We start from the raw sequence: 25,928 nt of genomic DNA, 5'->3' as shown, positions 1-25,928 counted from the left end.
ACCCTGGGGGCTCCAGGCATCTCCGGCTCCGCCTCCTTTCTCTGAATTCTCTGCTGTGGCTTGTTCCCAGTCCCCACCAAGGACCCGAGCCCCCATCACCCCCGCCCCCTCTGGGGCCCACAAGCTCCCCACCCCGAGCCATCCCAGGCCTCCTGCCATTTTCCTGTTCACTGTCCCGTCGTCCCCACGCCCCCATCTCTGCCTCCCACTGGAATCCCCAGCCCTCTTAGTCTCAGTGTCCCTGCACCTCCGCCTTGCTTTCACTCCCCCAGTCCCCTTGCCCCACGCATCCTCATGCCGCTGCCCTGACTCCCAGCCTTCCCAAACTTCCCGCATCTCCACGCTCACGGTCCCCAGGCGTCCCCCGCGCCCCCAGCCCCCAGCGCCCAGATCCCTGGCCCCTGGAGTCCCAGCGCATCTGGCTCCCGCGTCCCTCTCCGGCGCATCCCCGCAGCCCGGGTCCCGTGCCCCTCTCCCCGGGAATCCCCAGACTCCAGCCCCCCGCGCCCGGGTCCCCATCTGGCGCGCCCCGGCCCCCGCGTCCCCCCACCCCCACCCCGCTTCAGGCTCCCCAGCCCCTGCCCCCCGGGTCCCCGCAGTCCCGCAGCCCCGGCCCCCGCGTCCCCCTCCCCGGGCGTCCGCAGCCCCTGTCCCCGCGTCCCCGCGTCCCCGGCCCGCGCCCGCTGACGCCATGACGCCGGCGGAGGGCGGGGCGCAGCGGGGCCGGGCGGCCGGAGGGGCGCGGGCGGCGGAGCCGGGGTCCCGCGGCGCAGCGGGCGACGCGGCCGATGGACATGGGCACGCAGGGCTCGGGGCGCAAGCGGCTCCCCAACCGGGAGCGGCTGACGGCGGAGGACGACGCGCTGAACCAGATCGCGCGCGAGGTGAGCGCGGGGCGCGGGCGCAGCGGGGCGCGGGCGCCGGGCTCCCCCGCAGCTGTCGGGCGTCCGTCCGCCGGCTCGGCGGGCGGGGCGCGGGCCGGGCCGGCACCTCGGTGGGCCGGGCGCGGGTCCTCCTTCGCGGGGACGGGCAGGCGACCCCGAGCCCTCCCCCCAGGCCCCCGGCCCGCCCGGCCGCCGCGCCCTCGCCGAGCGGGACTGGGGTGCCGCCCCCCTGCGCACCGTGGCCTCGGGCCGGCCTGGTCGGGGGGCGAGCGCCCGACTAGGTTGTGCGCCGCATCGTGGGGGTGACGTAGGCCCGACCCCCGGAGGCCTGCGGACAGTCCCTGGAGGCCACATGGCCCTGGCGAAATGACCCGGCTCCTGTGTGTGACCCGCTGTCGTCTCGATTGTCACACAGGGCGCCTCTGGGGCGCGAACCGGGGTCTCCCTGGATCTCGTTTCTGGACCTAGGCTTAGAGCCGGCCCAGGCACGCTGAGAGGTTCTCATCAAAGTTTCCAGGGCAGAGTTTATTATAACGATTGATGATGAACTTGAAGTGTGCAAATTAAAGGAGCCCCGCTAGGGTGACTTTTACAAACGCTTTTTCCTCCCACAAGAATTCAACCTTTGGGCTAAACAAACCGCAGGGTAAAGATGCCAGGGAGACGGGGGCAGCAGGTTCCCTGGGAAGGGGTGAGATTCCTGGGGCCCACAGGGGACAGGGCTTGGCTTGTCATGTCACAGGACACCTTTGTACGCCTTCTGGATTGCCTAGCCAGCGTGCTCACTGTAGACAGGGCCCCCTCCCCATCCACTCTCTTCCAAGTGTTGGAGTGTGATGGAGAGGCTGTCTACATGTCATTATCATCACGTGGAAAAACCTCCAGGCGGTGTAGACGGTGGTGTCTGGTTGCCTCACTCAGCTATTTATGGAGGCCTGCTCTAGTACCACTTCTTAGATGGCTGGCTTTTATGGACTCGTGGCTGTCGCTCAGTATTTGTTGAATATTGAATGAATAAAAGCATTTATTTTTCTCCATGTGGGAAGAAACTGGGCTTTCCAGGAAAACCCCTATTCATCTCTTAAAACCTACGGTAGATTTGTGTCCCGTGTGGGACCTCCCCCATCAGCCCAGTCTAATGTCTCCCTGCCTGCACTTGGGTTCCTCTAGCTTTTGCTCCCTACACCTGCCGTGCTGGTCACGTGGCCTCAGCCATATCTGTTCACCTATCCGACCCCCATGGAAGGCGGCCACCAAGCAGGCACCGTCTTACTCATTTCACATCCCCAGGGATCAACACAGAGCCGGGCGCATAGTGAGTGCTGCTAAGTCTCTGTTATATCGCCTAAAAAACAGAAGGGGTACGAGGCACTTACAGTACATGTGGCTAAATATAGGTGCTTGCTAAATGTAGCAGCTTGAACATAATCCCCACCCCTGTGAAGACGGTCATGTAAGTAAGTGTTTAAACATAAAACCAAACAGGTGTTCTCCGGGAGGTCTGAGGTGACACGATCCGTGGGCCTTGTCTTTCCAGCAGTGGTTGCGGACAGAGGAAGGAGATTGAGGGTCCCCAAGTCCCCCTCGTGTGTGCTGGATTTTATTAAAACAGACTGAAAGGAAAGGCCAAGGGATGCTCCTGGCAGGAGAGCCTTGAGGTGCAGAGTAACCGGGAACCCACTGGCCTGCCTCCCAGCCTGGGGACACAGTTGGCAGCGACAAATTCAGACACAGGCGTCAGACCCAGGACTGGAGCTACACACAGCTCCTCTGTGCTGTCTGTGACAGCAGGCTGTGCTATCCTAGTCAGCCCCTTCCCGGTCTCTGTTTTTCTCATCTTTAAAATGAGGAGAAGACCTCCCCTGAGGCTGTCAGGAGTAATGAAAGTGAGCAGCAGACATAAAGTGAGTCACTGGCTAGATGTAAGGACTACAGGCGTGCACATCGTCCCAATAACCCTGGCCATGTGGCTGCTCTGAGTACTGAGTGGCAGCTATCTGTCATGTTGGAAGGAGCCAGTGCAAATACATTTTACTGCAAAATGAATTCTGTCTCCCAGCTGTGAAAATTAGAATCACTATTCAAATGGCAAATATCTATTCACCATGGAGTTCTAGAGAGTTCTTATAAAAATCAACAAAATTATCTTAAAGTTTCATATGATATGAATACTTTCTCATTTGCTAATTGACTCAGCAGATACATGCTGCTCTTTCTGAAGCCCTGTCCTAGGGAGACTGGGATTCAGGGATGGACTTAAAGAGTATCTGGGGTCTGACTTAGAGCATGACAATAAAAGAAGGCAGGAAGAGATCTGAGATTAGAAGGATATTGGTCCCTGGAGGTTTGGAAATGAGAGAGTTAGCAATTCATCGATGAGACTAAGAATAGCAATCAGAGGCGGCTCCCTGGAAGAGGTGGCATTTTGAGTTATTCTTGAAGAAACCCTGACCTGGACTGGCCTCCACGAGGGGAAATGTTCTGGCTGGAGGACAGACTCTCTGGGCAGCATCCCCAGGGCGGTGGCCCCTGGTCTCCACAGCGTCTCTGCAGCCGGCTCTGCTGGGCACCTCTGCAGGTGGCCTCGTCCTCAGGCTGTCTTGCTTTGGCAGACACTGCCCCCCTGAACCCACATGCCCCGTCTCTTCTGGTGGCTCTGTCCTGAGAGCTAGAAGCATCTTCCCTGACAAATCTTGCAAGTCTCCCCCGCCGCTCCTGAGCCAAGCTCTCTGACCAGGATAGTGGACTCCGTGGCATGGGGGCAGGGCAGGGGAGGTTACCCTCCTGGAAATGGCAAATAGGGGGACGTGGCCTCCCCTGAAGCTCTTGGGGACATGAAGGGGTCCTGAAGGAAAAAATCAAGAGGCCTCAGGAACGTGGCAGGGGGTGGGGCAGGCTTGGGTCAGGCAGGCCCCCAGGAGTGTGCACTCAGAGGATAAGTGGAGAATTCCAGGCTGCGATGATGGAGTTGGGCGGGACCGGGAGCAATGGGGAAGGGGAGGCGGGGAGCGGGGGCAGGACCATGGTGGAGAGCCGGCTGCACCCCCCTCAATGGCTTCGGACTCTGTGGAGGAACGGGAAGCAGGGACCCAGTGGAAGCTCTGCTTTTATATTTCCGCAGTTCCTTCATGGTCTCACTCTGGGCAAGTTGATAGTAAATGGAGCTGTAACTTGAAAACGCTGCAGATGCCTTTGCAGGAGTGGCTTATTTCTCGCTGTCCGAGGTGGGATTCAGGCAAGATGTTGTCAGGAAGAAGGTCCAGTAAGCTTGAGACCTTGAGACGCTGGAGCAGCATGTCTCTCACCCCCAGGAGGGGTATCTGAAAGCAGAGGTGTTTTTCTCTCCCACCGCCTTGAGCGTTCTGCTCAGGATTCTGGGAGCGTCCAAACCTCTCATCCCATGCTCCGCTGGGACTGCCAGCGTGTTCTCTCGGAACACCCGGCCGTTTGCATTTCCAGTACGAGGAAGTCGGCTCTACAGGCTGCAGGAGACCGGCCCTTGGGTGAGCTCACCGTCCAGTGAACGCTGGTGGGGTTTCCTTCCTCTCTCACAGCGCAGTGACCCCCACCACTGTGGCCTCCTCTCCAAGGTGGTCTCGCTGGGACGCTGCCCTCGGGGTACCCCCCAGGGTGCCTCCCAGGTTCCCCCCTATTGACCCCTGACCTGTGAGTGCAGCTGTTCTGGGTTCATGACCCCTCCCCTTCACTAGAGAAGCGCCCATGGCCCATGAGGATCACCCTTCAGCGGAGGGGGGTTAAGACCTCGCACCCCAGGGGCAGCGACTGACCCAGGGGAGTGAGGACGCAGGAAGCCCCACCCCACCCGCTTGCCTCCTGAAGGAACTGGCAAAGGGGTACAGGTCACCCTCCAGGGCCCCTGAGGGAGGGCCCGAGGGCAGGCTCCACTGAGGCCACCTCCCTCCCCCCAGCCCCTCACCGCCCCCCACTGACAGTGCTCCCTGGACTGAACACTCACCTCCAAACCCCAGCCCCGGGTTCCACTTCTGGGCACCCAGCTTAGGACAGCCTCCATGCCTCGCTCTGGGTGGTCCCACAAATTCAAGACGGTCTGTCCTAAAGCCCCTGGTCACTTGCTGTCCTCCCATCCCTCATCCTTCCCAAATAGCCCCAGAGATCACCCTGTCCTGAAGGCCCCTGACTGCTTTTCTGGTCCAGCCTTGAGGCCATTCGAGGGCCCAGTCTGGGCGTGGGCCTCTGTGCAGAGTCGCCCCGAAGTCTGGTTCCGTTGGACCCCTGCTTCCCCTTCTTCCGGCTCTCGGCAGGCAGGTCTGGCTCCTCTGGAGTCAGAGGTGAGCCCCGACGGCACGATGCAGGCTGCTGGTGTCCAGGCATGGCCTGTGCCCTCGGGTGAGGTCACGCGGGGGCGGCGTCTACAACATGGGCTTCCTGCAGCTGGTTTCCCTCCGTTTGAACCATCACACTCACTCATTTCTCCCCAACGAGTTTGCTTGTCTGAGGCTGGCCGGTGGATGCAGACTGTTTGGACCGGAGGGTGAAATCTTTCCAGTGTGGCCAGCGGTTTGGGACTGCGGTGGTGTCAGAGCCCCTCCTTCCAGGGTGGGAAGAGGTGAGGGCCTTCAGACACCCCCACCCCCAGTTCTAACACAGCCACCGTGGGGTGACCCCGGGCCCCGCCCCGGCTCGTCGTCTTGAGACACACGCACACATCTTGGTGCATCAGTAACAGGCATTAGGAACATGACAAGACGAGCCTTCCGAGTGGATGTGTGTCCTGGTCTGAGCCGTCAGGGGAATGGCCCGCACCCTGCCTGTGACCTGGGGCTGATTCCCGACAAGATGGCTCTGGATTGGGGGTGGGCAGTCCTGCTGGGCTCCCATGATCTGTGGGCCCCGCCCCACGGCTATTTCTGTCAGAGGGCCAGCTGTCTCCCTGTCCCTTTTCTGGGCGACTCTGTGATGACTCACGGGTTTAGTAGTCGGGGCTGTGAATGCGTGTGGAGGACCTCAAGCGTCTGTTCCATAGAGTGACCGTCAGGGACCTGGGTTCTCATTGAGTCTGTCACCTGCTAACCTTGTCAGGGTTCAGGAGGGACAAGGGGGAGAGGTGGCGACTGAGGGTACTTTTAAGGTCTGAGGTGTGTCAGGGACTCCCAGAAGCTTCTCCCCTGTAAGTGTATGCCATCCCATCGGAAGAGTTTAGAGCATCCCTGTTGGACATGGAGAAACCACTCTGAGATGCTCGGCGACTTGTCTGAGGTCATCTAGTAACTCAGAGGTGCCGGGTCATCGTCCTGGCTGTTTCCTGGATCAGAGTCTTGGCTCCACGCAAGGCCCTATTCCAGGCGGTGCCCTGCAGTTAAGCTGACTTGCTTCCCATCTCAGGCACTGTCGTCCTCAACTGCCCTCTGAACCATCAGGCTTAACATTGCATGAAAGAACCTCATATTCTTCTCTCCCTTACTGTTTCTCCTCCTCCTCTTTTTTTTTTTTTCATGCTTTCATCTTTAAAAATTAGTTTTATGTCATTAAAGTAATGCTTTTTTTCACCCTGGTCCGATAGTCTCAGGCCATTCTCCACACTACAGCTGGGTGGTCCTTTGAAAACATGTCAGATTGTGTCATAATGGCTTTTCATATCCCTCAGTAAAAGCCAAGCTCTTAATGGCCTTTGTTGTTGTTCATTCAACAACCCCATGGATGGGAGCACCCAGGCTCTTCTGTCCTCCACTGTCTCCCAGAACTTGCTCAAACTCATGTCCATTGAGTCAGTGATGCCATCCAACCGTCTCATCCTCTGTCGCCCCCTTCTCCTCCTGCCTTCAATCTTTCCCAGCATCAGGATCTTTTCCAATGAGTCAGCTCTTCACATCAGGCGGCCAGAATATTGGAGCTTCACCTTCAGCAACAGTCCTTCCAATGAGTGTTCAAAGCTGATTTCCTTTAGGATGGACTGGTTAACAGCCTTATAAGACCCTAATGACCTGGTAATGGGCTCCCCATTTGTAAGTAATATACATGTGCACTATTCATTGATTATTCAACTGTAGACACCATGTGCTGGCCTCCTGATTGGAGGAGGAGCACTTGGATCTGTGGGTCTAGCTCAGGTTCACTCCCCCGCCTTCTCTCCCCTCTTCTTCACGTCATAGTGACATTGTACTTATAGATCCATAAATGATCGTGAGCAGAACAATAGACTGGTTAAGAGTGTGGGGGCCCGAGTCTGTTTTCCTTTTTCCTGGGTTCAGTTCCCGATCCTTCCACTTACTCCATGACCTCAGGCAAGTTCCTTAACCACTTTGTGACTTTGTGTCTCCATTCCCTCATCTGTAAGATGGGAACATTTCAAGAGTATGCTTCTTCCCGGGTTTCATGGGGGTAAATGAAGTATTTCATGAAAAGACCTCAGAAGGATGACCAACACATGCTCAGCAAACACCAGTGGTGATGATGACGTAGTGTGATAGTGTCAACTGCAGAGCCAACAAGTATACGATAATGTTTTTCTTTATACAACTTTCTGCTGTTTTTGGAGTTCATTATTTCCTTTTTTTTCCCCAATTGCTCATCTCTTTGCGTATCTTTCATGCCTAGTTTCTCACAAGCTTTTGAGTAGAAACCTCCGTAATATTGTTTTCTATGTGATTAAATGAATCTATCAATTCCGCTTTGTTCCCTCCTGGAAATCTGCCCCCGAGACCTCTGTCTAGTCTGCGCTGAGTGCTCTTGGGGTTGTTGCCAGCTGCCCTTCCCTTTGCTGCGTCTCCGTTGCTGTCGTTGCAGCCATGCATGCTGGATTCTCTACTGCCTTCTTTCCTGAGCTACTAACTCATTTTGTTGGAACACACCCTTCAGTAGCTTTCTCAGAGAGAACACCTTTTCTAAGCGCTTGCATGTCTGATAATGTCTTTATTGTACCCTCGCACTTGATAGTTCAGCTGAGTATAGAGTTCTAGGTTAGAATTTTTTTTTTCTGAAGAACGACAGAGATTTCTATATATACTTTGAAATTATTTCCAGTGTGTATTGTTAACTGAAGAAAAGCAATGTGCAGAAAATGAAGATAGCATGCCATCACTCAGGTGAGGAAGTCTGTGACTTGCCTGCATTTGCATAAGGAAACACTGGCAGAAAGTACAGTAAAAGCAACGTGGAGATGTCAGTGGAAATGTAGATTTGTTAGGTGTAACTTTATGCTCTTTTGATATTTGAACCCTGTGACTGTATTATTTTTATGTAAAATTCTCTCTTTATTTTTGGCTCTGCCGGGTCTTCCCTGCTGCATGGCCTTTTCTGTAGTCGTGGCAAGCCGGGACGACTCTCTAGTTGCAACGTGCAGACTTCTGATTGCAGTGGCTTCTCTTGGTGCGGAGCTAGGGCTCTAGGCACGCGGCTTCAGTGCCTGTGGTGCACGGGCATAGTTGCTCCACGGCGTGTGGAATCTTCCCGATCAGGGATCGAACTCGTGTCTCCTGTATTAGCAGGTGGACTCTTTACCACTGAGCCACCAGGGAAGCTCTGTATTACCTATTTAATAAAATAAAATAATAAATGCCAAAAATGTATAATTACCTGTTTCCTACCATAATTTTGAAGACATTTTTTTTTCCATTTTATTCTAGCTTCCAGGATTGCTCTGCTCATTTTGATGCCTTACATATTCTCAGTATCTTGTGTAACATCTATTTTTACAGTCCAAAAGCTTTCAGGATCCCCTCTTGATTCTCAGTATTCTGGATTTTATTTTTACATTGATTCAATCTGGAAATGTATATCCTAAAATTCTGGGATATTTTCTGAAGAATTTCCCCTTCCCACCATTTGCTCTGTTCTTTTAAAGAAACTCCTGTTGTTAGAAGTAACTTCCTTTTTCCTCTCATTTTCTAGCTTTTTGTATTTTGGTGATACGCTATGGCTAATTACTCAGCTTTGTCTTCCACTCCTTCCACTAAACTTATTTGTCCTATATTTCATTTCTAAGAGTATTTGTTTGTTTGTTTTGGTTCTGTGGCCCATTTTTATAGCATCCTTTTTGAGCCACTAATGCAGTACCTTTTTCTGTCATTCTGAGGAGTATTCATTTTGGTTTTCTGATTTCCCCTGAAAATTGCTTTTGTTCCCTGTGTGATGGTCTATCCCTTTCCATCCTTTGTGTGATTTGGCCTCTGTCTTTAACCTTGGAGCGCTTCCCAGAGGTGTGGTGATCCTTGGATCCATGCGTGTATGAGGATGAAGCACTAAAACCTGTGAGACAATTTGAGGGAAGGCTCGGAGGGCTTCCCAGGCGGCACTAGTGGTAAAGAGTCCGCCTGCCAGTGCAGGAGACGTGGGAGAAGGAAGTGGCAGCCCTCTCCAGCATTCTGGCCTGGAGAATCCAGAGGAGGAGAGCCACGGAGGAGGCTGGTGGGCAGCAGTCTATGAGATCGCCAAGAGTCAGACACAGCTGAGTACATTGGAGGGTAAATACCACAAGATTCGGCCAGGACACCTGGGGTGCAGTGGGGTGGCGGAGGTGTTGGCACCAGACACTGAGTAGCTCCTCAGGGCACCGGCACACAGTCAGGATTTGAACCTGAGTCCCCCTGTCTTCAAGGCCAGCACCTTGACCACAGGCTCACTTTTCAGAGGAAATGCTGCTTAATGCAAACAAACCAAGCCTCTCTAATTTGGTTACCTAGAGATGGAGTTTTGTTTTTGATGAAGGGGGTAGAAGAAATTGAGAAGAAAGTTGAAAAATAATCTGAGACTTATACCAAGGAAGAGGTTATGTCCACACAGCCCAAACTAGAGAACTAGTCACGGCAGTGTGCTTTTACTCAGAGTGGAGTAAATGTCAAATTAGCTGAGCAAACAGAGAACGTTGTTTTAAAAAATAAGATTTTCATAGCTTCAGGCATCAAGAGGAATTCATTTGTTGGTTCGGAAAATTCTCTAAGATCTGAGAGATACTTTCCATAAAACAAATAGAAAATACCTGGAGAGGTTAGGTAGGCAGAATGTGATATGGTCTTGGCAGTGGGTGAGCCCCTGGATCAGCAAGAGCCAGAGCCAGAGCCGTCCAGTGCCTCCCCGGCAGATTAAGTTGCGATGTCCCCACCCACTCCTTGGCTCAGGGGAGCGAATGAAAAATACCCCAGTGGTCACAGTAGTGTTTCAGCAAGCAGAAACCAGGAGATCTAAACTTGTTCGTTAGGCTTTTAACCTCCCTCACATAAGTTTATCCATTTTTCCACCCTTACCCTTGGTTGATTTTTATTTCTTATCTTCTTTTGTGATGTCTGTTGTTGTTGTGCTTTTTAATGTGCTATCTAGGTTGGCCGTAGCTTTTCTTCCAAGGAGCAAGAGTCTTCTGATTTCATGGCTGCATGCTGTGATTTTGGAGGCCAAGAAAATAGGTCTCTCACTGTTTCCATTGTTTCCCCATCTATTTGGCATGAAGTGATGGGACCAGATGCCATGATCTTAGTTTTTTGAATGTTGAGCTTTAAGCCAACTTTTTTACTCTCCTCTTTCACTTTCATCAAGAGGCTCTTTAGTTCTTCGCTTTCTGCCATAAGGGCAATGTCATCTGCATATCTGAGGTTATTGATATTTCTTCCAGCAATCTTGATTCCAGCTTGTGCTTCATCCAGCACTGTGGTGTTGGAGAAGACTCTTGAGAGTCCCTTGAACTGCATGGAGACCAAACCATCAATCCTAAAGGAAATCAGTCCTGAATATTCATTGGAAGGACTGATGCTGAAGCTGAAACTCCAATACTTTGACCACCCTATACGAAGAGCCAACTTTTTGGAAAAGACCCTGATGCTGCGAAAGATTGAAGGCAGGAGGAGAAGGGGACGACAGAGGATGAGATGGTTGGATGGCATCACCAACTCTATGGACATGAGTTTGAGCAAGCTCTGGGAGTTGGTGATGGACAGGGAGGCCTGACGTGCTACAGTCCATGGGGTTGCAAAGAGTCAGACACACCTGAGCAACTGAACTGAACTGAACTTGTTGTGCAGTTGCTAAGTCATGTCCGACTCTTTGTGACCCCATGGACTGCAGCATGCCAGGCTCCCCTGTCCTTCACTATCTCCTGGAGTTTACTCAAATTCATATCTATTGAGTCAGTTATTCTCTCTAACCATTTCAGGCACATGAGAATATGCGGAGTTTTCCAAGTTGACACTGGGAGAGATGGAATTTACGTGTTGATTGAACAACTAACATGACCCCACCCTGGATGCCCTAAAATATAGCTTGAAGTCACCCCTGAAACCCTCAGAGCAGAGCTGGCCAGTAGGACTTTCTGTGATGATGGAGATGCTCTGTGTCTATGCTGCGTTGCTGTCAAGCACTTGAAATGCAGCTAGTAGCTAGTTCAGCTAAGGAACTGCATTTTAATTCATACTTCATTTTACTTCCTTTAAATATAAATAGACACCCCTGGTTGGTGGCTACTGTATTGGACAGCACAGCTCTTGAGCAATGATTTATTCTTTGTTGAAATCTGCTGTCCTGGAGGTGTGTTCTCTATTGCAGAAGCTGTTGATTCTCATCAGGAGAGGGGTGACAGGTGGACAGGCCTGGCGTCCCGCAGGCTGGAAGTGAGTCCAGCCCAGGGAGAACATGCCGGGCAGTGGGAGAAGCACAGTCCGCCTTTTGAAGTCGTGTGTCCAGAGGCAAGTTAGTGTGTCCAAGTCTCCTTCCCTCTGTCTGTAACAGAGGAACAACGTTTTCCATGTGGTTGTGGTGATGAGTGGAGCTTCCCTGGTGTCCCAGTGGTGAAGAATCCACCCGCCAGGGCAGGAAGCAGGAGACTCAGGTTCAATTCCTGGATCAAGAAGATCCCCTAGAGGAGGAAATGGCAGCCCACTCCAGTGTTCTTGCCTGAAGAATCCCATGGACAGAGGAGCCTGGCGGGCTACAGTCCATGGGGTCGCAAAGAGCTGGACACGACTGAGCAACTGAGCGTGCACCTGGTAATAAGTCCTGCTGGGAAATGGAGAGCTTCTGCTGGAGGCAGGAAGTACGTGATGGTTCTGGTGGGCACCTGGGTACCTGGCAGGCGCTAACTGGATAGTGGTTATTTTCTCCCTCCTGCCAGCTGAGTTCCTCTCCACCAAGGGACAGCAGTACTGCTGGACTGGCCAGGATGTGCCCCAGGCATCACTGATGCAGAGACAGGGCTGATTGGCAGGTGGGTTCTTTACCACTGAGCCACCCTCCCTCATAAGATGAGGGCTGAAATGAGAGACCAGGATCAAGATAAGGAAAGAGAGTGGCCTACAGGAAAAGTGTGAGAAAAATACTGGAGAGACGATCGCCTGTGTGTTGTGGGGGAAGCAGACAGCCCTTGGCTCTGGGTCAGTGAACTCAGAGGAAAGCCCTCACTGCTGCCCCTTTAAATACACCAACCCCATAAACTTTGTTTAGTATCAGAACCCCATGTGCTCTCTCATAGTTTAGAGCTTGTGTTCAGTTCTTTGGCCTTGAGATGGAAGGGTCCCTCCGCTTTCGATCGTTTTTTGCTTCTTGGCCTTGAACTGAAGAACCAGTAATAAGATGCCATCAGATTTTTCAAGCCTCTTTACTGTCAGGCAGCCAAGCCCTGGTGTCGGGCCTCTGGTTAACGTCCCAGAGATGACGGCCCACTTCAGCCAGGCCATGTCCCGCGCCATTTATCTTTGGGTTTATCTGACCTCTCAGAAGCTACTAAGTTACCTGCCTATTTTTAACCTGTGTCTGGAGCCAGCTCTGGAATGAAGTGGCCACATGAGCCGCGCGATGAGGTGGTGACCACACAGCCTTCCATATCTTCACTCCACTTTCTCGGGCTTTTCCTCTTACTTTTGTGTCGGGGTTTGTCAGCCTCGGGATTACTGACATTGGGCCGGATGCGGGGGTCAGGGGAGGGTTTCTGGACATAGAGTAATGTTTAGCAGCATCCCTGGCTTCCACCCGGGAATGATGACCACAAGGGCCCCAGTGGGCAGAACGGCCCGTGGAGAACCACTGTATATTTCCTGTCTCTGCTGGCTGTGTACCTTAGCTCTGGACCATACCCCTCGTCTCCAGAAACCTGGTTCGTTTGCTCTCACCTCTGATCGGTGGCTGCAGCTGCTCCCCAGGAGGGCAGAAAGCACCAGCTGACCAAACCACATGGTCCTGGGAGTTTTCCCAATGAAACCTCCTGGAAGTTACTTGGAGGTGCCCGCCTACTCTGGAAAGCTATGCTGGAGCTCTTCTAGGAGTAGCCGTGCAGACTCAGGAAGTTGGGAGGTTCACAGCAAATTCGATGAGCCTTTGCTGAGTGCCAGGGGGCCCTTGAGTCAATGGTGGGGTGCGAGGGGTGTGGGGAGAGGCTAAGGGGGGCTGGAATGGACCCTGAGAGGCAGGTACAGCAGTAACTCTGGCTGCCTCCACGGAAGGTAGGCTGGCACGAAGGTGGGGGCTGGCGAGAGGTGGTCTTTTGTGTTACATCCTACTGGACAGAGTGTCTCCTTTCTGCCCACTGGAGACACCCTTTGCCCTCTGGATGTGCTTGAGGGCAGCCAGGCCAACATCAGGCCCAGTTCGGCAGGACCGCAGAGCAGAGCTGCAGGCCACCAGGCCGTGTCTGCCTGTCTTTCTCTCTGGGAAAAGCCCCAGGCCCACGGCTCAGATGCACTCCAGGGACAGCAGAGACGAGGTGGCATTGTCTACGCGGTCACCACGGTGAGCGCTGCAGAGAGTCGGCTCTGCCTCGGGGGCAGGGGCACTGCAGGGCTGACCTTCCCAGCCAGCCGGGGTCCTGTCCCCCCAGCCCGCAGGCTCTGCCCAGAGCCCTCCGGCTCCACGCTGGGGATTCAGCAAGAGATGAAGACGGAGAGGTGCTGCTGGATGCTGCCCGGACACAGCTAAGCAAAGCCACCTGTGACCCCCACCCCTGAGGGGGCAATCTCCTTACAGCCACCCACCCTCCCGGACAAGGGAAGCAGCCTGGGATAGCACCGGTCCAGTAAGTGGCTGGGCCTGGGATGACATTGCTGCTTGACTTGATGTCGCCAAAAGGGCAGGGACAGGACAGTGTATCTGGCCGAGGGAGAGAGCCTAAGCTGCCGCCTTGTCCTTTTAGAGTCAGGAGGCCTCCGTGGCTGGGTATGACCCTAGCGCGCCTGCCAGCATCACTGCTCATTCGAAATCCCAGGTGTGTTGTGGGCAGGGAGGACCCTCCCCAACTTCAGCGTCAGCAGCGGGGGCGGTGCTGGCAGCCCATTAATATTCCAGATCCCCAGGGAGGCCCGCCCCCCAGATCAGGAGGAGGCTGGGTGAAGCCGGGTGGCCAGCACACTTCCACAGGGCTAAAACTGTCCCCGTGTCTCCCAAGAGGCACAGCTGCTTTTGTCATTTGTCGCTGAACTTCCTAAAACAGATGACCAGTCCTGGGCCTTGTGAGGACCCCTCTGTGTGCCGGGGTCTTTGCTTGTCTCGTTCTTTAGGAACTTCTGTGCAGCCCCTGTCTCCCTGTTCTTCCAGGGCGAGAACCGGGAGAATCAGCCAACCCAAGGGCTCACCGCCCCTGCCTGTCCAGGGCCTTGCTTCCCTCTGGATTCCCTGGGGCCCAGAGGCCTGTGAGTCACCCCGGAGGCTGCAGAGACGAGGCAGAGACGAGGCAGGAAGTGACCATTAGCCGTGGGGATGCTCTCTGTTCTGTCGTATTGCCCTCCGAGCTTTAGAGCTCCGTCTTCTGTTTTAATGTACAGTTTCCAAAGAAAAACACAGACGTACAGCATCCCTCTCATGCTTAGAAAATTCAGCTTTAAGATTCCTTTCACTTAGACTTTTGCTTGGTGAACAGTGCCACAGTTTTCTTCTATTTTTTTTTATCTTTCCTAAACATCTTTTCCAACTTTCCCTAAACGTGATGAGGCAGATAATAAATTACCCTGAATACCGGGTACCGTGGGCGGGTTGCCGTGCAGTTTGGTGTTGTGTCCAACACTAGCCAACCGCCTGCTTTTCAAATATGATTAAATATAGAAAAATACAGCAGGTGAAAAGCGCAACGCACATAACACGCATCGTGTACTGTGCGGTTACAGTTCGCTCTGCTGCTCTCTGTCCAGCCTTTCAAATGTTGGATCCTGTCGGGTGAGAACGCGCCTGGCCTGTTGGTGGGTGTCACGGGCATCCTTTAGAGGGTCGTCATGCCCCCTGTCTCGGGCCCTGGCCGCGTTCCTTCGTAGATGGTCCATTTCTTCCAGTATAAGCTGGCCCAGCCGTGCTGCCCCCTGAATCTGGGATGAGGATCCTTCACTGTTCTTGCAGCTCCAGGGCCTGGGCGGTAGGGTGAGGATGTGGTGTTGGGAGGACTCAGGAGAAGACGCCTGTTGGTGGCCGGGGCCTGGGCTTCCCTCTGACCTCATCCTCCCGGAGGTCACTTCCTCTGGGAGGCCATGGGCCGCGCGTCTCCCACCCCCAGGCCAGCTCCTCCCGTCCCCACAGCTGTGGGCCGGCTACTGCCTCTTGTCTCCGCCCTCTCTGCCCCCACAACCCCGGCAGGCTGTGTGCTCTCCTGTCTGGGGGCTGTGCCACGTCCAGTGCCCGGGAGACCCATGCCCCGGGCACACGGGAGGCCCTCACAGACCACCTGGTGACTGAATGCAGCTCAAAGCATAAGCCAGCGTTCCTCTTCAGGTGGCTGGGGACTAGTATCCTCCGATTAAAAGGAAAGCCTTTGAATGTGGTGGTTTTCTTCCAAGGAGTTTCAACTGCCTTTACTACACACAGTGGGTTTCTTGGACGCACATTCTACGTCCTGACAACCTCCGCAGGCGCCAGCATAGGTCAGAAGCTGGAGTCGCTCTGTCCGTGTGCTGGCAGCGTCATCGGCATTCATCGGTGAGGAATCGGCACCCCAGAACCACACTCAGCTCTGCCCCCGAGGCCAGGTCCGTGTTAGCTCGTTTCCGGCTCTTTTTGTCCACCGTTAGTGTGGCGGACAGCGTTGTGGGCAATGCACTTGTCCTCCTAATTCCTGTGCTTAGGGACATGAGATCATCTCTAGGAGCCCTGCAGAGAAGGTGCGCGCGGGACGTCGGGATCAGGAGACCCGGCTCTGAGTCCCCAGGGCACCATCTCCAGGCTTCGCCACTTTGCACACGCCACCCAGCCTGTCTGAGCCCGGCTGTGCCCACCTGTAAGGTGAGGTGATAACTGTGGGGTGAGCACCAGGTGAGGGCCTCTGGACAGAGCGCCCCTGCCCTCCATCGGGCATCAGGTCTCCTCGTGCACAGATGCCCTGAAACCGGGTCAGGGGTCACGGGGCCCCTGCCACCCACATTAGATGAGATGCGGACTGAGACAAGCCTGGCTCCTGTCCCCAGCTCCAGGCACTGCTCCAGGCTGCCTGCTGGGGAAGTGGGAGGCATGAGGGGGAGCGGCGGTGGGGGCGTGCATGCGGGGTGTGCCTGGGACGAGTTCCCCTCGGCTTCGGCCTCCTTAACTACTGTAAGGAGGGATGACCCCCCACCCGCCAGCCTCACAGGGTTCATGTGAGGCCCAGGTGGGAACACATGTGAGCGCGTGCTCACAAGCCTTCAAGGGCTCTGCACACGTAAGATGGTGGTATTACTGTCAGAAAAGTTGGAAATAATTCTTAACACCTGGGTGTCTCAGGCTGTCTTGTAGCTGCTCCCGGGGCTGGGAGCGGAGTGCTCACTGGCAAGAGTGGTGCGTTTCTCTTCACGTGGGGCCCTGTCTCTTTTTCATTTTTTTAATGTTACTGGAGTGTAGTTGATGTACAGGGTTGTGTGACTGTCTCTTGTGGTGGTGATGTTGCTTTCTTCTAAGATTGGAGGAGGAAGCCCTGCACGCCTGGCGTGTCCATCAGGAAAGAAGCAGGGTGGAGGTTGGGCGGGAAGTGCAGGAGCCGTGGCCCAGAAGTGGCCCCCACGCAGCCCTGGTCTGGCCTTGGAGGCCTCTGCTCCTTTCAGGTCTGTTGGGAGGGGAGGAGGAAATGGACCAGAGTCGCTATCACCATGACAACCACAGACCACCCCCCCGCCCCCCCGCCCAGCTCTGGCTCAGGGAGGGGTGTCAGAGGGGCCGGTGAGGGCGCCCTCCTAACCTTTTCTAGTCTCTCTTGAAATCTCTGTCTGCCTTGATTCCCTGCAGCCTGGCCCTGCATGCCGTCTGCATAGAACAGGAGGGAAGTAAGTGATAGAAGATCTGATCTCATATAAGGAAGCAGCCCCTGTTCTCTGCACACGTGTGTGCTGTCAATTACACAGTGTTACTGACTCAAGCCTTGTCTCCAGGTCAAAGGAGGGCGCTGGACTCTTAGACCTTTATTTGGATTTTGCAGTAAATGAGATCCTTTTGGCTTTGTGGCCTCTTTGACATTTTGCAGAATCACCTGTACAGCAAACCGGCAAAAACCACCAGTCCTCATGGGGTGGAGTCAAGTCAGCCTGTCACCCCAACGAGTTCTGGTCCCTCAGAGAGGGATGTTCACAGAGCTTCTCTGAAACAGTAGCTGTTAAGTTACTCAAACTGACTCTGAGTATACAAAGCACACTGGGCTGGAATTGAAGGTGGTGAGTAGCATCTTAGATCACTGGTTCTCAAAATGTGGCCTCCAGACACAGTATCCACACACCTTGAACTCTTCAGCAATGCTGGTTTTCAGTCCACCCACCCAACTGAATCAGAGCCTTGGGGTGGGGCCCAGCCTCTTGTCCTGAAAGCCATCCCGGTGGTTCGGATACACTCTGAAGTTTGAGAAGCTCTGCCTTAGACTAAATGATGCTATGGGTGAGTCTGATTATACTGATGAAGTGAGGGAGTGAGTGAAATGACTCAGTCATGTCCAGCTGTTTGCAACACCATGGTCTATCCTTGGAATTCTCTAAGCAATAATACTGCTATGGGTTGCCATTTCCTTCTCCTGGGGATCTTCCCGACCCAGGGATTGAACCCGAGTCTCCTGCATTGCAGGCAGATTCTTTCCCATCTGAGCTACCAGGAAATCCCATAAAGATGAAGAATAGCCTTGATACTAATACTCCTGATTAGAATAGTAGGACCTTTTCCTGCTCAAATGCCTGAGGAGTCAATCAGGCTGGGTAAACCTGCTTGTTGAGGAGCTGACCCTTCTCACAAGTTTTCCCCACCCTGTCTCCCCTCTCCATGAGATCCTGGTGTGGCTGCCAGCCCTGATGGTCAGCCTCCTGGCACATAACAGGTGCTCAGTTAGTAGGATTAATGGTGAGTGAATGGCTGAATGAATGATTGGATGGTGGATGGATGGATGGATGGATGGATGTTTGAGTGGATGGATGATTGGATGCATGGATGGATAGACGGAATTAGCCCAACTTCAAAGTAACATTTGAAAACACAGATTCTTTTGAAACTAGAACAAGATTTTCAAAGGTTTTTGATGGTTACTTGGGTATAAATGAAGATTTTCATTTACTGAATGAAAGCTGTTGCTCGCAGGATCTAACTTGGCAAGCTCTTTACTCCTGAAATGTCCGTTCTGTTTCCCCCCCGCAGCCCCACCTTGGGCAGTCTGGTCAGTGACCTTGTCCGCCTTTCTTGCAATAGGAGACGGAAGGAGAAATAAAGCAGGAAACTTTCCATTCTTTCCGGTGACGCATACAATTGTTCCCTCTTCCCAACTCCTCCTTTTCAGACTTTGCCCCCTCGTGTTTCTCCATTGTGTTGTTTTGTGATGTTGGCACTTGGGAAAAAAATCTTTGAATTATCCCAGTGATGGCCATTTGGACAGGGTGTGGGCGATCAGGTTCCACAGCATGTCGCCAGCACCCCGAGCTCACAGTCCCTAAAAAGGCATTCATTGTGTCCAGGGAAACTGCTAAGGCTGGTGGCACCCTACCAGGGGCTGAAGTAACTTGGACTGGGTTTATAGAACATTCTCCTCTATGCTTTCCCTTTGGGGAGCAGGGTTTGGACTGGAGGAATTTAGGTGTATTCCTGTATCCTGCCAGGTGCAATAAATAGCTGTCTTTGCCTGACCTTACCCCCCACGTAAGTTCTAAAAAGCCCTGTGCACACCAGGAGGAACTGAACACTTTAGGAGCAGGCTGATGCTAGTATAACACATCAGAAGCATGTTGGGCACACAGATGGAAACTGAAATGATTAAATGTTGGAGATACGCCTTGCAAAACCAAAAACTTAGCTAGGCTGATCATTAAAAGAAGGCATAACCTGTTCTAAGTGATTTTTGTTTGCTAAACTACAGACTTCAGACAGAGTTCCCAGCTGTGTTGTTTTGTTTGTTGGGTGTTTTGTTTTAATAAAGTCTTCTTTCTGTTTCAGGATCCCACATTGCATTTTGTCATTGTGTTGCCCTTGTCTCTTCCAGCCTGTCATGGTTTCCAGGGACTTTTGAAGAGTGTCAGCTATGTATGCAGTAGAATGTTCCTCAGTTTGGATCTGCCTGATTAGACTGAGCTGTGGACTTGGGGGAGAATTCAGAGGTGCAGTGCCCTTTTGCTCGAATCACATCAGGGGCGCCTGATGTCAGCATGGCATCCTTGACAACGTCCCCCCTGACCCCCGGGCTAAGGAGGGGTCTGCCAAGTTCCTCCATGGCAGTGTTACTGGTTTTCCATTTCCCTGCTTTGTCCTCAAGAAGCGCGTCCCTAAACCCAGTCCATCTCAGCGGAGGGGACATCTGTTCCACATCTTAGAGGGAGGAGTATCAAAGAATATGTGGTCCTAGGTTGAAACCATCACTGCAATTAGCAAATTTGAGGGGAGATATTTTCAGGCTATGCAGATATCCTGTGCTACCCTGAAGTTTTTCAGTGGATAAGGCATTCTTTCTTAAATGTGAGTGTCGAAATTGAGTTAGTAATTCCCCTACAATAGACACAAGTTCCATCCTGAAAACTTGTTCTTAAGTCCTGGATGGCATCACTGACTCGATGGACATGAATTAGAGTGAACTCCAGGAAATGGTGAAGGACAGGGAAGCCTGGCTTGCTGCAGTCTATGGGGTCTCAAGGAGTTGGACATGACTTAGTAACTTCCCTAGTGGCTCAGAGGGTAAAGCGTTTGCCTGCAATGTGGGAGACCTGGGTTTGGAAGGACTTGGGTCAGGAAGATCCCCTGGAGAAGGAAATGTCAACCCACTCCAGTGTTCTTGCCTGGAGAAGCCCATGGACGGAAAAGCCGGGTGGGCTACAGTCTGTGGGGTCGCAAGGAGTCAGACAGGACTGAGCAACTTCAGTTTCTTTCTTTCACTTTCTAATGACTAAACAATAGCAAAAGTCCAACAAATTTAGCCTACCCCAATAACACGATCAGCTGTCTAGTACTGTATTGTAATAGGTTTATAGTACTTTTCACACAAACAGTACATAACATTAACAAATAAACACAAGAAAAGAAAGAAAACGTGTTTAATCTTATACTGCGTTACCTTGAAAAGTACAGCAGTTCCAGCTACATCATCGCTGCTTTCACCCTTGTTCCCTGACAGCCTGGGCTTGAAATAAAGATGCTGTACTGCTGTGTCGTCTGGACAGTACTCCACGGTAAAGCACACAAAAGCACAGCCATCTGCGGAGGATCCGCACACATGACAATGTACGCCAGACACATGAATGACTTACATGATTGCACATGCGAGTTCAGTTCAGTCCAGTCGCTCAGTCATATCCGACTCTTTGCGACCCCATGGACTGCAGCACGCTAGGCCTCCCTGTCCATAACCAGCTCTCGTAGTTTACTCAAACCCATGTCCATCCAGTCGGTGATGCCATCCAACCATCTCATCCTCTGTCATCCCCTTCTCCTCCTGCCTTCAGTTTTTTCTAGCATCAGGGTCTTTTCTAACGAGTCAGTTCTTTGCATCATGTGGCCAAAATATTGGAGTTTCAGCTTCAACATCAGTCTTTCCAATGAATACCCAGGACTGATCTCCTTTAGGATGGACTGGTTGGATCTCCTTGCAGTCCAAGGGACTCTCAAGAGTCTCCTCCAACACCACAGTTCAAAAGCATCAATTCTTCAGTGCTCAGCTTTCTTTATAGTCCAACTCTCACATCCATACACGACTACTGGAAAAACCATAGCCTTGACTAGACGGGCCTTTGTTGGCAAAGTAATGTCTCTGATTTTTAATATGCTGTCTGGGTTGGTCATAACTTTCCTTCCAAGGAGTAAGCATCTTTTAATTTCATGGCTGCAGTCACTATCTGCAGTGATTTTGGAGCCTAAGAAAATAAAGTCTGTCACTGTTTCCATTGTTTCCCCATCTACTTGCCACGAAGTGATGGGACCAGATGCCATGACCTTAGTTTTCTGAATGTTGAGTTTTAAGTCAACTTTTTCACTCTCTTCCTTCACTTTCATCAAGAGGCTCTTTAGTTTTCCTTCACTTTCTGCCATAAGGGTGGTGTCATCTGCATATCTGAGGTTATTGATATTTCTCCTGGCAATCTTGATTCCAGCTTGTGCTTCTTCCAGCCCAGCATTTCTCATGATGTACTCTGCATATAAGTTAAATAAGCAGGGTGACAATATACAGCCTTGAAATACTCCTTTTCCTATTTGGAACCAGTCCATTGTTCTATGTCTGGTTCTGACTATTGTTTTCTGACCTGCATACAGGTTTCTCAAGAGGCAGGTCAGGTGGTCTGGTATTCCCATCTCTTTCAGAAAGTATCACAGTTTGTTGTGATCCACACCATCAAAGGCTTTAGCATCAATCAAGCAGAAGTAGATGTTTTTCTGGAATTGTCTTGCTTTTTCTATGATCCAACAGATGTTGGCAATTTGATCTCTGGTTCCTCTGCCTTTTCTAAGTCCAGCTTGAACACCTGAAAGTTCTTGGTTCATGCACTGTTGAAGCCTGGCTTGGAGAATTTGGGGCATTACTTTGCTAGCGTGTGAGATGTGTGTACTTGTGTGGTAGTTTGAGCATTCTTTGGCATTGGCCTTCTTTGGGACCAGAATGAAAACTGACCTTTTCCAGTCCTGTGGCCGCTGCTGAGTTTTCCATATTTGCTGGTATATTGAGTGACGCACTTCCACAGCATCATCTTTTAGGATTTGAATAGCTCAACTGGAATTCCATCACCTCCACTAGCTTTGTTCGTAGGTCTTTCAAAAGTAACACAGCCAAGGGCCAGGGCCTGGGGTGGGGGGCCTCCCACTAACTAAACACTGGCTGAAGAGACAAAACATGCTCAGAACCTGCCCCCGCCCCTCGCAGCCACACACCCTGGGGCTGCCCCACCTAAGGGGTACCTGTGGGGTGGTTCTTCCTCCCTTTGCCCCTTTGCACAGAGGGTCTCCCATCGGTCAAGGGGCCAGTCAGCGTGCTCCCTGCCACCCGTGTCTGAAACGCGTGCCATTTCAGGGCAGAGGCGTTCAGAGCCAGTGAACAAGTCTCTCTGGCCTCTGCTCACTGCTGCTGAGAGCAGAAGTCACATAAACGACTTAAACAGCAGTTTAAATGACAGTCATGGAGGCTGGAAGTCCAAGATCAAGATGCCAGCAGGCGCGGGTATTGGCAAAGGTGCCCCTCCCGCTTGTGGACGGCCACCCTCTGCTGTGTGCTCAAGGGGGGCGAGAGCTCTTCACTTAGGACACCAGTCCCGTCGGGTCAGGGTCTCATCTTGAAGGGTCTCATTTGTCCTTAACTACTTCCTTTCAGGCCCCACCTCCAAACACAGCCATGCTGGGGGGCATGGCTTCAGCATATGAGTGGGGTGGGGAGGATGGTCATTCAGGCCATACACTGCCTTATAGTGTCACCGGGAAGATTTAGTGAGTTAATCAAAGGATAGTAACCACTCAGTAAAAGCCTCTACCACTCCCTCCGTTGTTATCGTGATCTTATTACCAAGGGCGCCCACAGTGGATAATCAATCTCAGGAAAAAAGAAAAGACCCGTATGACGGGATGAAGAGCTAGGCCTGAGGAGAGCTGCAGTTCTGAGAGCTCCCTAGAATCCGGTGAGTGCTGCTTTGTGTAGATTTCAGGTTGGCCTTTCTAGGGAAAGGTTTATAATTCTCTGCAGTTTAGACATTTTGTCTTCTAGTAGTCTGGTCTGCATTTCCCACCCCCCCCCCGATTTTTCTCACATTCTATGGCTCACTGTTATTTAGGATAATTTCTAAAGGGCAGATGCTGTATTTGCCCTTCTTTCCACCAGATTTTTCCCCTTAAGTCTTCACTCACTTTATTGGTAAAAAAGCAGGGAACAAAATTAGCAAAAAATATGTGCACTGAACAACAGCTATTAATATTTAGATTTAACTGCAAAGCGAGCTTCAGCTGACTAAAGGTGATTGTTTTCTGCCAAAGGATTTCTTTACATGGTGACATGTTCAAGAGCATGTCTATGGCAGACCTGTGCTTTTAAAAACTGAGATCTCATCTCAAACTGAGGCAGTAAATGTCTCGACTATGAAAAGTGACAGTGAAGGAAGATGAGAAAAGTCATTATGCTATCCATCTTATGTGTGTGTGCTCAGTCGTGTCCGACTCTCTCTGACACCCTGGACTGTAGCCCCCCAGGCTCCTCTGTCCATGGGATTTCCCAGGCAAGAATACTGGGCTGGGTTGCCATTCCCTACTCCAGGGATGCGTTATATAACCTTCATTCAGTGGTGATCCACTGTTTAGTCTCCTTGGAATGCCCTCCAAAAAAGAGAGAATTATCCTCCCAAGCAAGTCTCGTCCCCCCGGGATGGGAGCGTGGCCTCTCTTGGCTGCACCACGAGGAAACTGGGGAATGGAGCTGCCGCTCAGAGCACGTACCTGCTGATGGAAGCTGGGAGAAAGGGGCCCAGGTGCAGGGCAGGGAGGTGTTGGAGTATCCAATCCACAGCAGTGGGCGAACAGAATGCTCAAGGGGTTGGTGGGACCCAGAGGGCCCCCCACCCCCAACAGCCGGTGTCCGTACAGCAAGGAAAAGCAGAGAAGGCCACAGGGCCGGGCCAGGAAGAGGCCAGGTCAGGGGCCACAACCCCTGACCAAGCTCTATTCTTGGGTTCAGCAGTTACACCAAATACAGTAAGTCCCCTACACATGAACCTTCAAATTGTGACCTTTCAAATTCTGTGTGTTTGCATGTCCATGTCCAGTTCTAACTATTGCTTCCTAACCTGCATACAGATTTCTCAAGAGGCAGGCCAGGTGGTCTTTCAGAATTTTCCACAGTTTATTGTGATCCACACAGTCAAGGGCTTTGACATAGTCAATAAAGCAGACATAGAGATTTTTCTGGAACTTTCTTGCTTGTTCAATGATCCAGCAGATGTTGGCAATTTGATCTCTGGTTCCTCTGCCTTTTCAGGTCAGGAAGCAACAGTTAGAACTGGACATAATTTGAGCAGTTTGGATGCTAGTTTGAGCAAGCTCCAGGAGATGGTGAAAGAAAGGGAAGCCTGGCATGCTGCACTCCATGGGGTTGCAAAGAGTTCTACATGACTGAGCAACTGAACAACAACAAGTGTCCAATGAGGGGTTAATATCCAAGATACATAAAGAAATCTTACCACTCAATATACGAAAGCAAGCAACCTAATTCAACAATGGGCAGATGGCCTGAATAGATATTTTTCCCAAAGAATATATAAGATGGTCCCAGACACATGAAAAAATGCTCAACATTGCTAATCATCAGGGAAATGCACATCAAAACCACAATGATATATCATCTCACACCTGTCAGAATGGCTACTACCAAAAAGACCACAAACGACAAGAGCTGGTAAAGATGTGAAGAAAAAGGAACCATTGTACAAACTAGTGCAACTACTATGGAAAACCATATGGAGTTTCTTTAAAAAAAATTAGAAATAGAGCTACCATGCAGTCTAGCAATTCCACTTCCGGGTTATTTTCCAGAGAAAAACACTAACTGAAGAAGACCTGTGCACACCAGTGCTCTTTGCAGCATTATTTACAATAGCCAAGATACAGAAATAACCTAAGTGTCTGTGGGCAGATAACATGGATGATGGATGGACATAGAGGGTATTAGGCTAAGTCAGTCAGAGGAAGACAAGTCCTGTGTGATTTCACTTGAATGTGGAATCTAAAAAGCAAATGAGCAAACATAGCAAAATAGAAACAGGGTCACAGGTGCAGAGAATAGACAGGTGCTCTCCAGAGGGGAGGGTCATGGAGGGGCAAGCGAAACAGGGAAGGGAGGTTAAGCGGTGGAAACTTCAGTTACACCGTAAATGAGTCATGGGGACGAAATGTACGGTGTGGGGAATGTAGTCTTCAGTTCAGTTCAGTCGCTCAGTTGTGTCTGACTCTTTGCGACCCCGTGGACTGCAGCACGCCAGGCCTCCCTGTCCATCACCAACTCATGGTGGTTACCCAAACTCATGTCCATTGAGTCAGAGATGCCATCCAACCATCTCATCCTCTGTCATCCCCTTCTTCTCCCACCTTCATTCTTTCCCAGCATCAGGGTCTTTTCAAATGATGAATATAGTCTTAAGTGTGAAAAAAAGGAAGAGATTTCTGTCCCAGGCTAAGACACAGATGAACCTTGATGACATGATGCTAAGGAACTGAGGCAATCACAAAGGGACCACACAATTCCACTTATATGGGGGGAGAGAGCTACAGACAGGAAGCAGGTGGTGGGGGCCTGGGCTGGGAGAGAGGGGTGGGGAATTTTTAATAGAATTTTGGAAGATGAAAAAAGGTCTGGAGTGGGATGGTGGTGATGGTTGTACAACAATGTGTTGTACTTAATGTCCGTAAAGTATACACTTAAAAATGGTTAAAATGGTAAAGTTTATGTTATGTATATTTTACCATGAAAGAAAAGGGGATGGGGAGAGGGGGAAGTTGAGGCGGGGTCTACACTGTAGGGGTGAGGTGTGGAGTAGGGGCGTCAGATGGCAGGTGGAGATGAGAATGGAATTAAGAAAAACTGGGCGGTCTTCTGCACAGGAGTTTAGACTTTCAAGGGCAATACATAAAGAATGTTTCAAAGTTAAGGAAAGGAAGTAGCCACTTAGGGCCACTTCTCTCTCAATGGTGACCTTGGAGGCAGTAAAAAAAAAAAAAAAAAATCCAGTAAAC

The 25,928-nt window shown here is 51.7% G+C and overlaps 1 protein-coding gene across 18 annotated transcripts in view; it reads left to right on the top strand.

Annotated features, from left to right (window-relative positions):
- Window positions 1-699: 699 nt before the first annotated feature.
- The window catches only part of LRRFIP1 (LRR binding FLII interacting protein 1), a 161,930-nt gene continuing 136,701 nt past the window's right edge, over window positions 700-25,928 (top strand). For 17 of the 18 annotated variants that reach the window (XM_069584498.1, XM_069584501.1, XM_069584520.1 and 14 more), the window contains exon 1: window positions 706-884. In XM_069584498.1, coding sequence (XP_069440599.1) covers window positions 789-884 — 96 coding nt within the window. In that variant the 5' untranslated portion in view covers window positions 706-788. Of the gene's footprint in view, window positions 885-25,928 lie in introns of all 18 variants that reach the window. The other variant, XM_069584397.1, reaches the window with a different exon arrangement.

Source organism: Ovis canadensis, chromosome 1 (assembly GCF_042477335.2).
Source record: "Ovis canadensis isolate MfBH-ARS-UI-01 breed Bighorn chromosome 1, ARS-UI_OviCan_v2, whole genome shotgun sequence".
NCBI classification, from domain to species: Eukaryota; Metazoa; Chordata; class Mammalia; order Artiodactyla; family Bovidae; genus Ovis; species Ovis canadensis.
The sequence above is the reverse complement of the archived record's forward strand: the minus strand, read 5'-3'. Positions and strand labels throughout refer to the sequence as shown.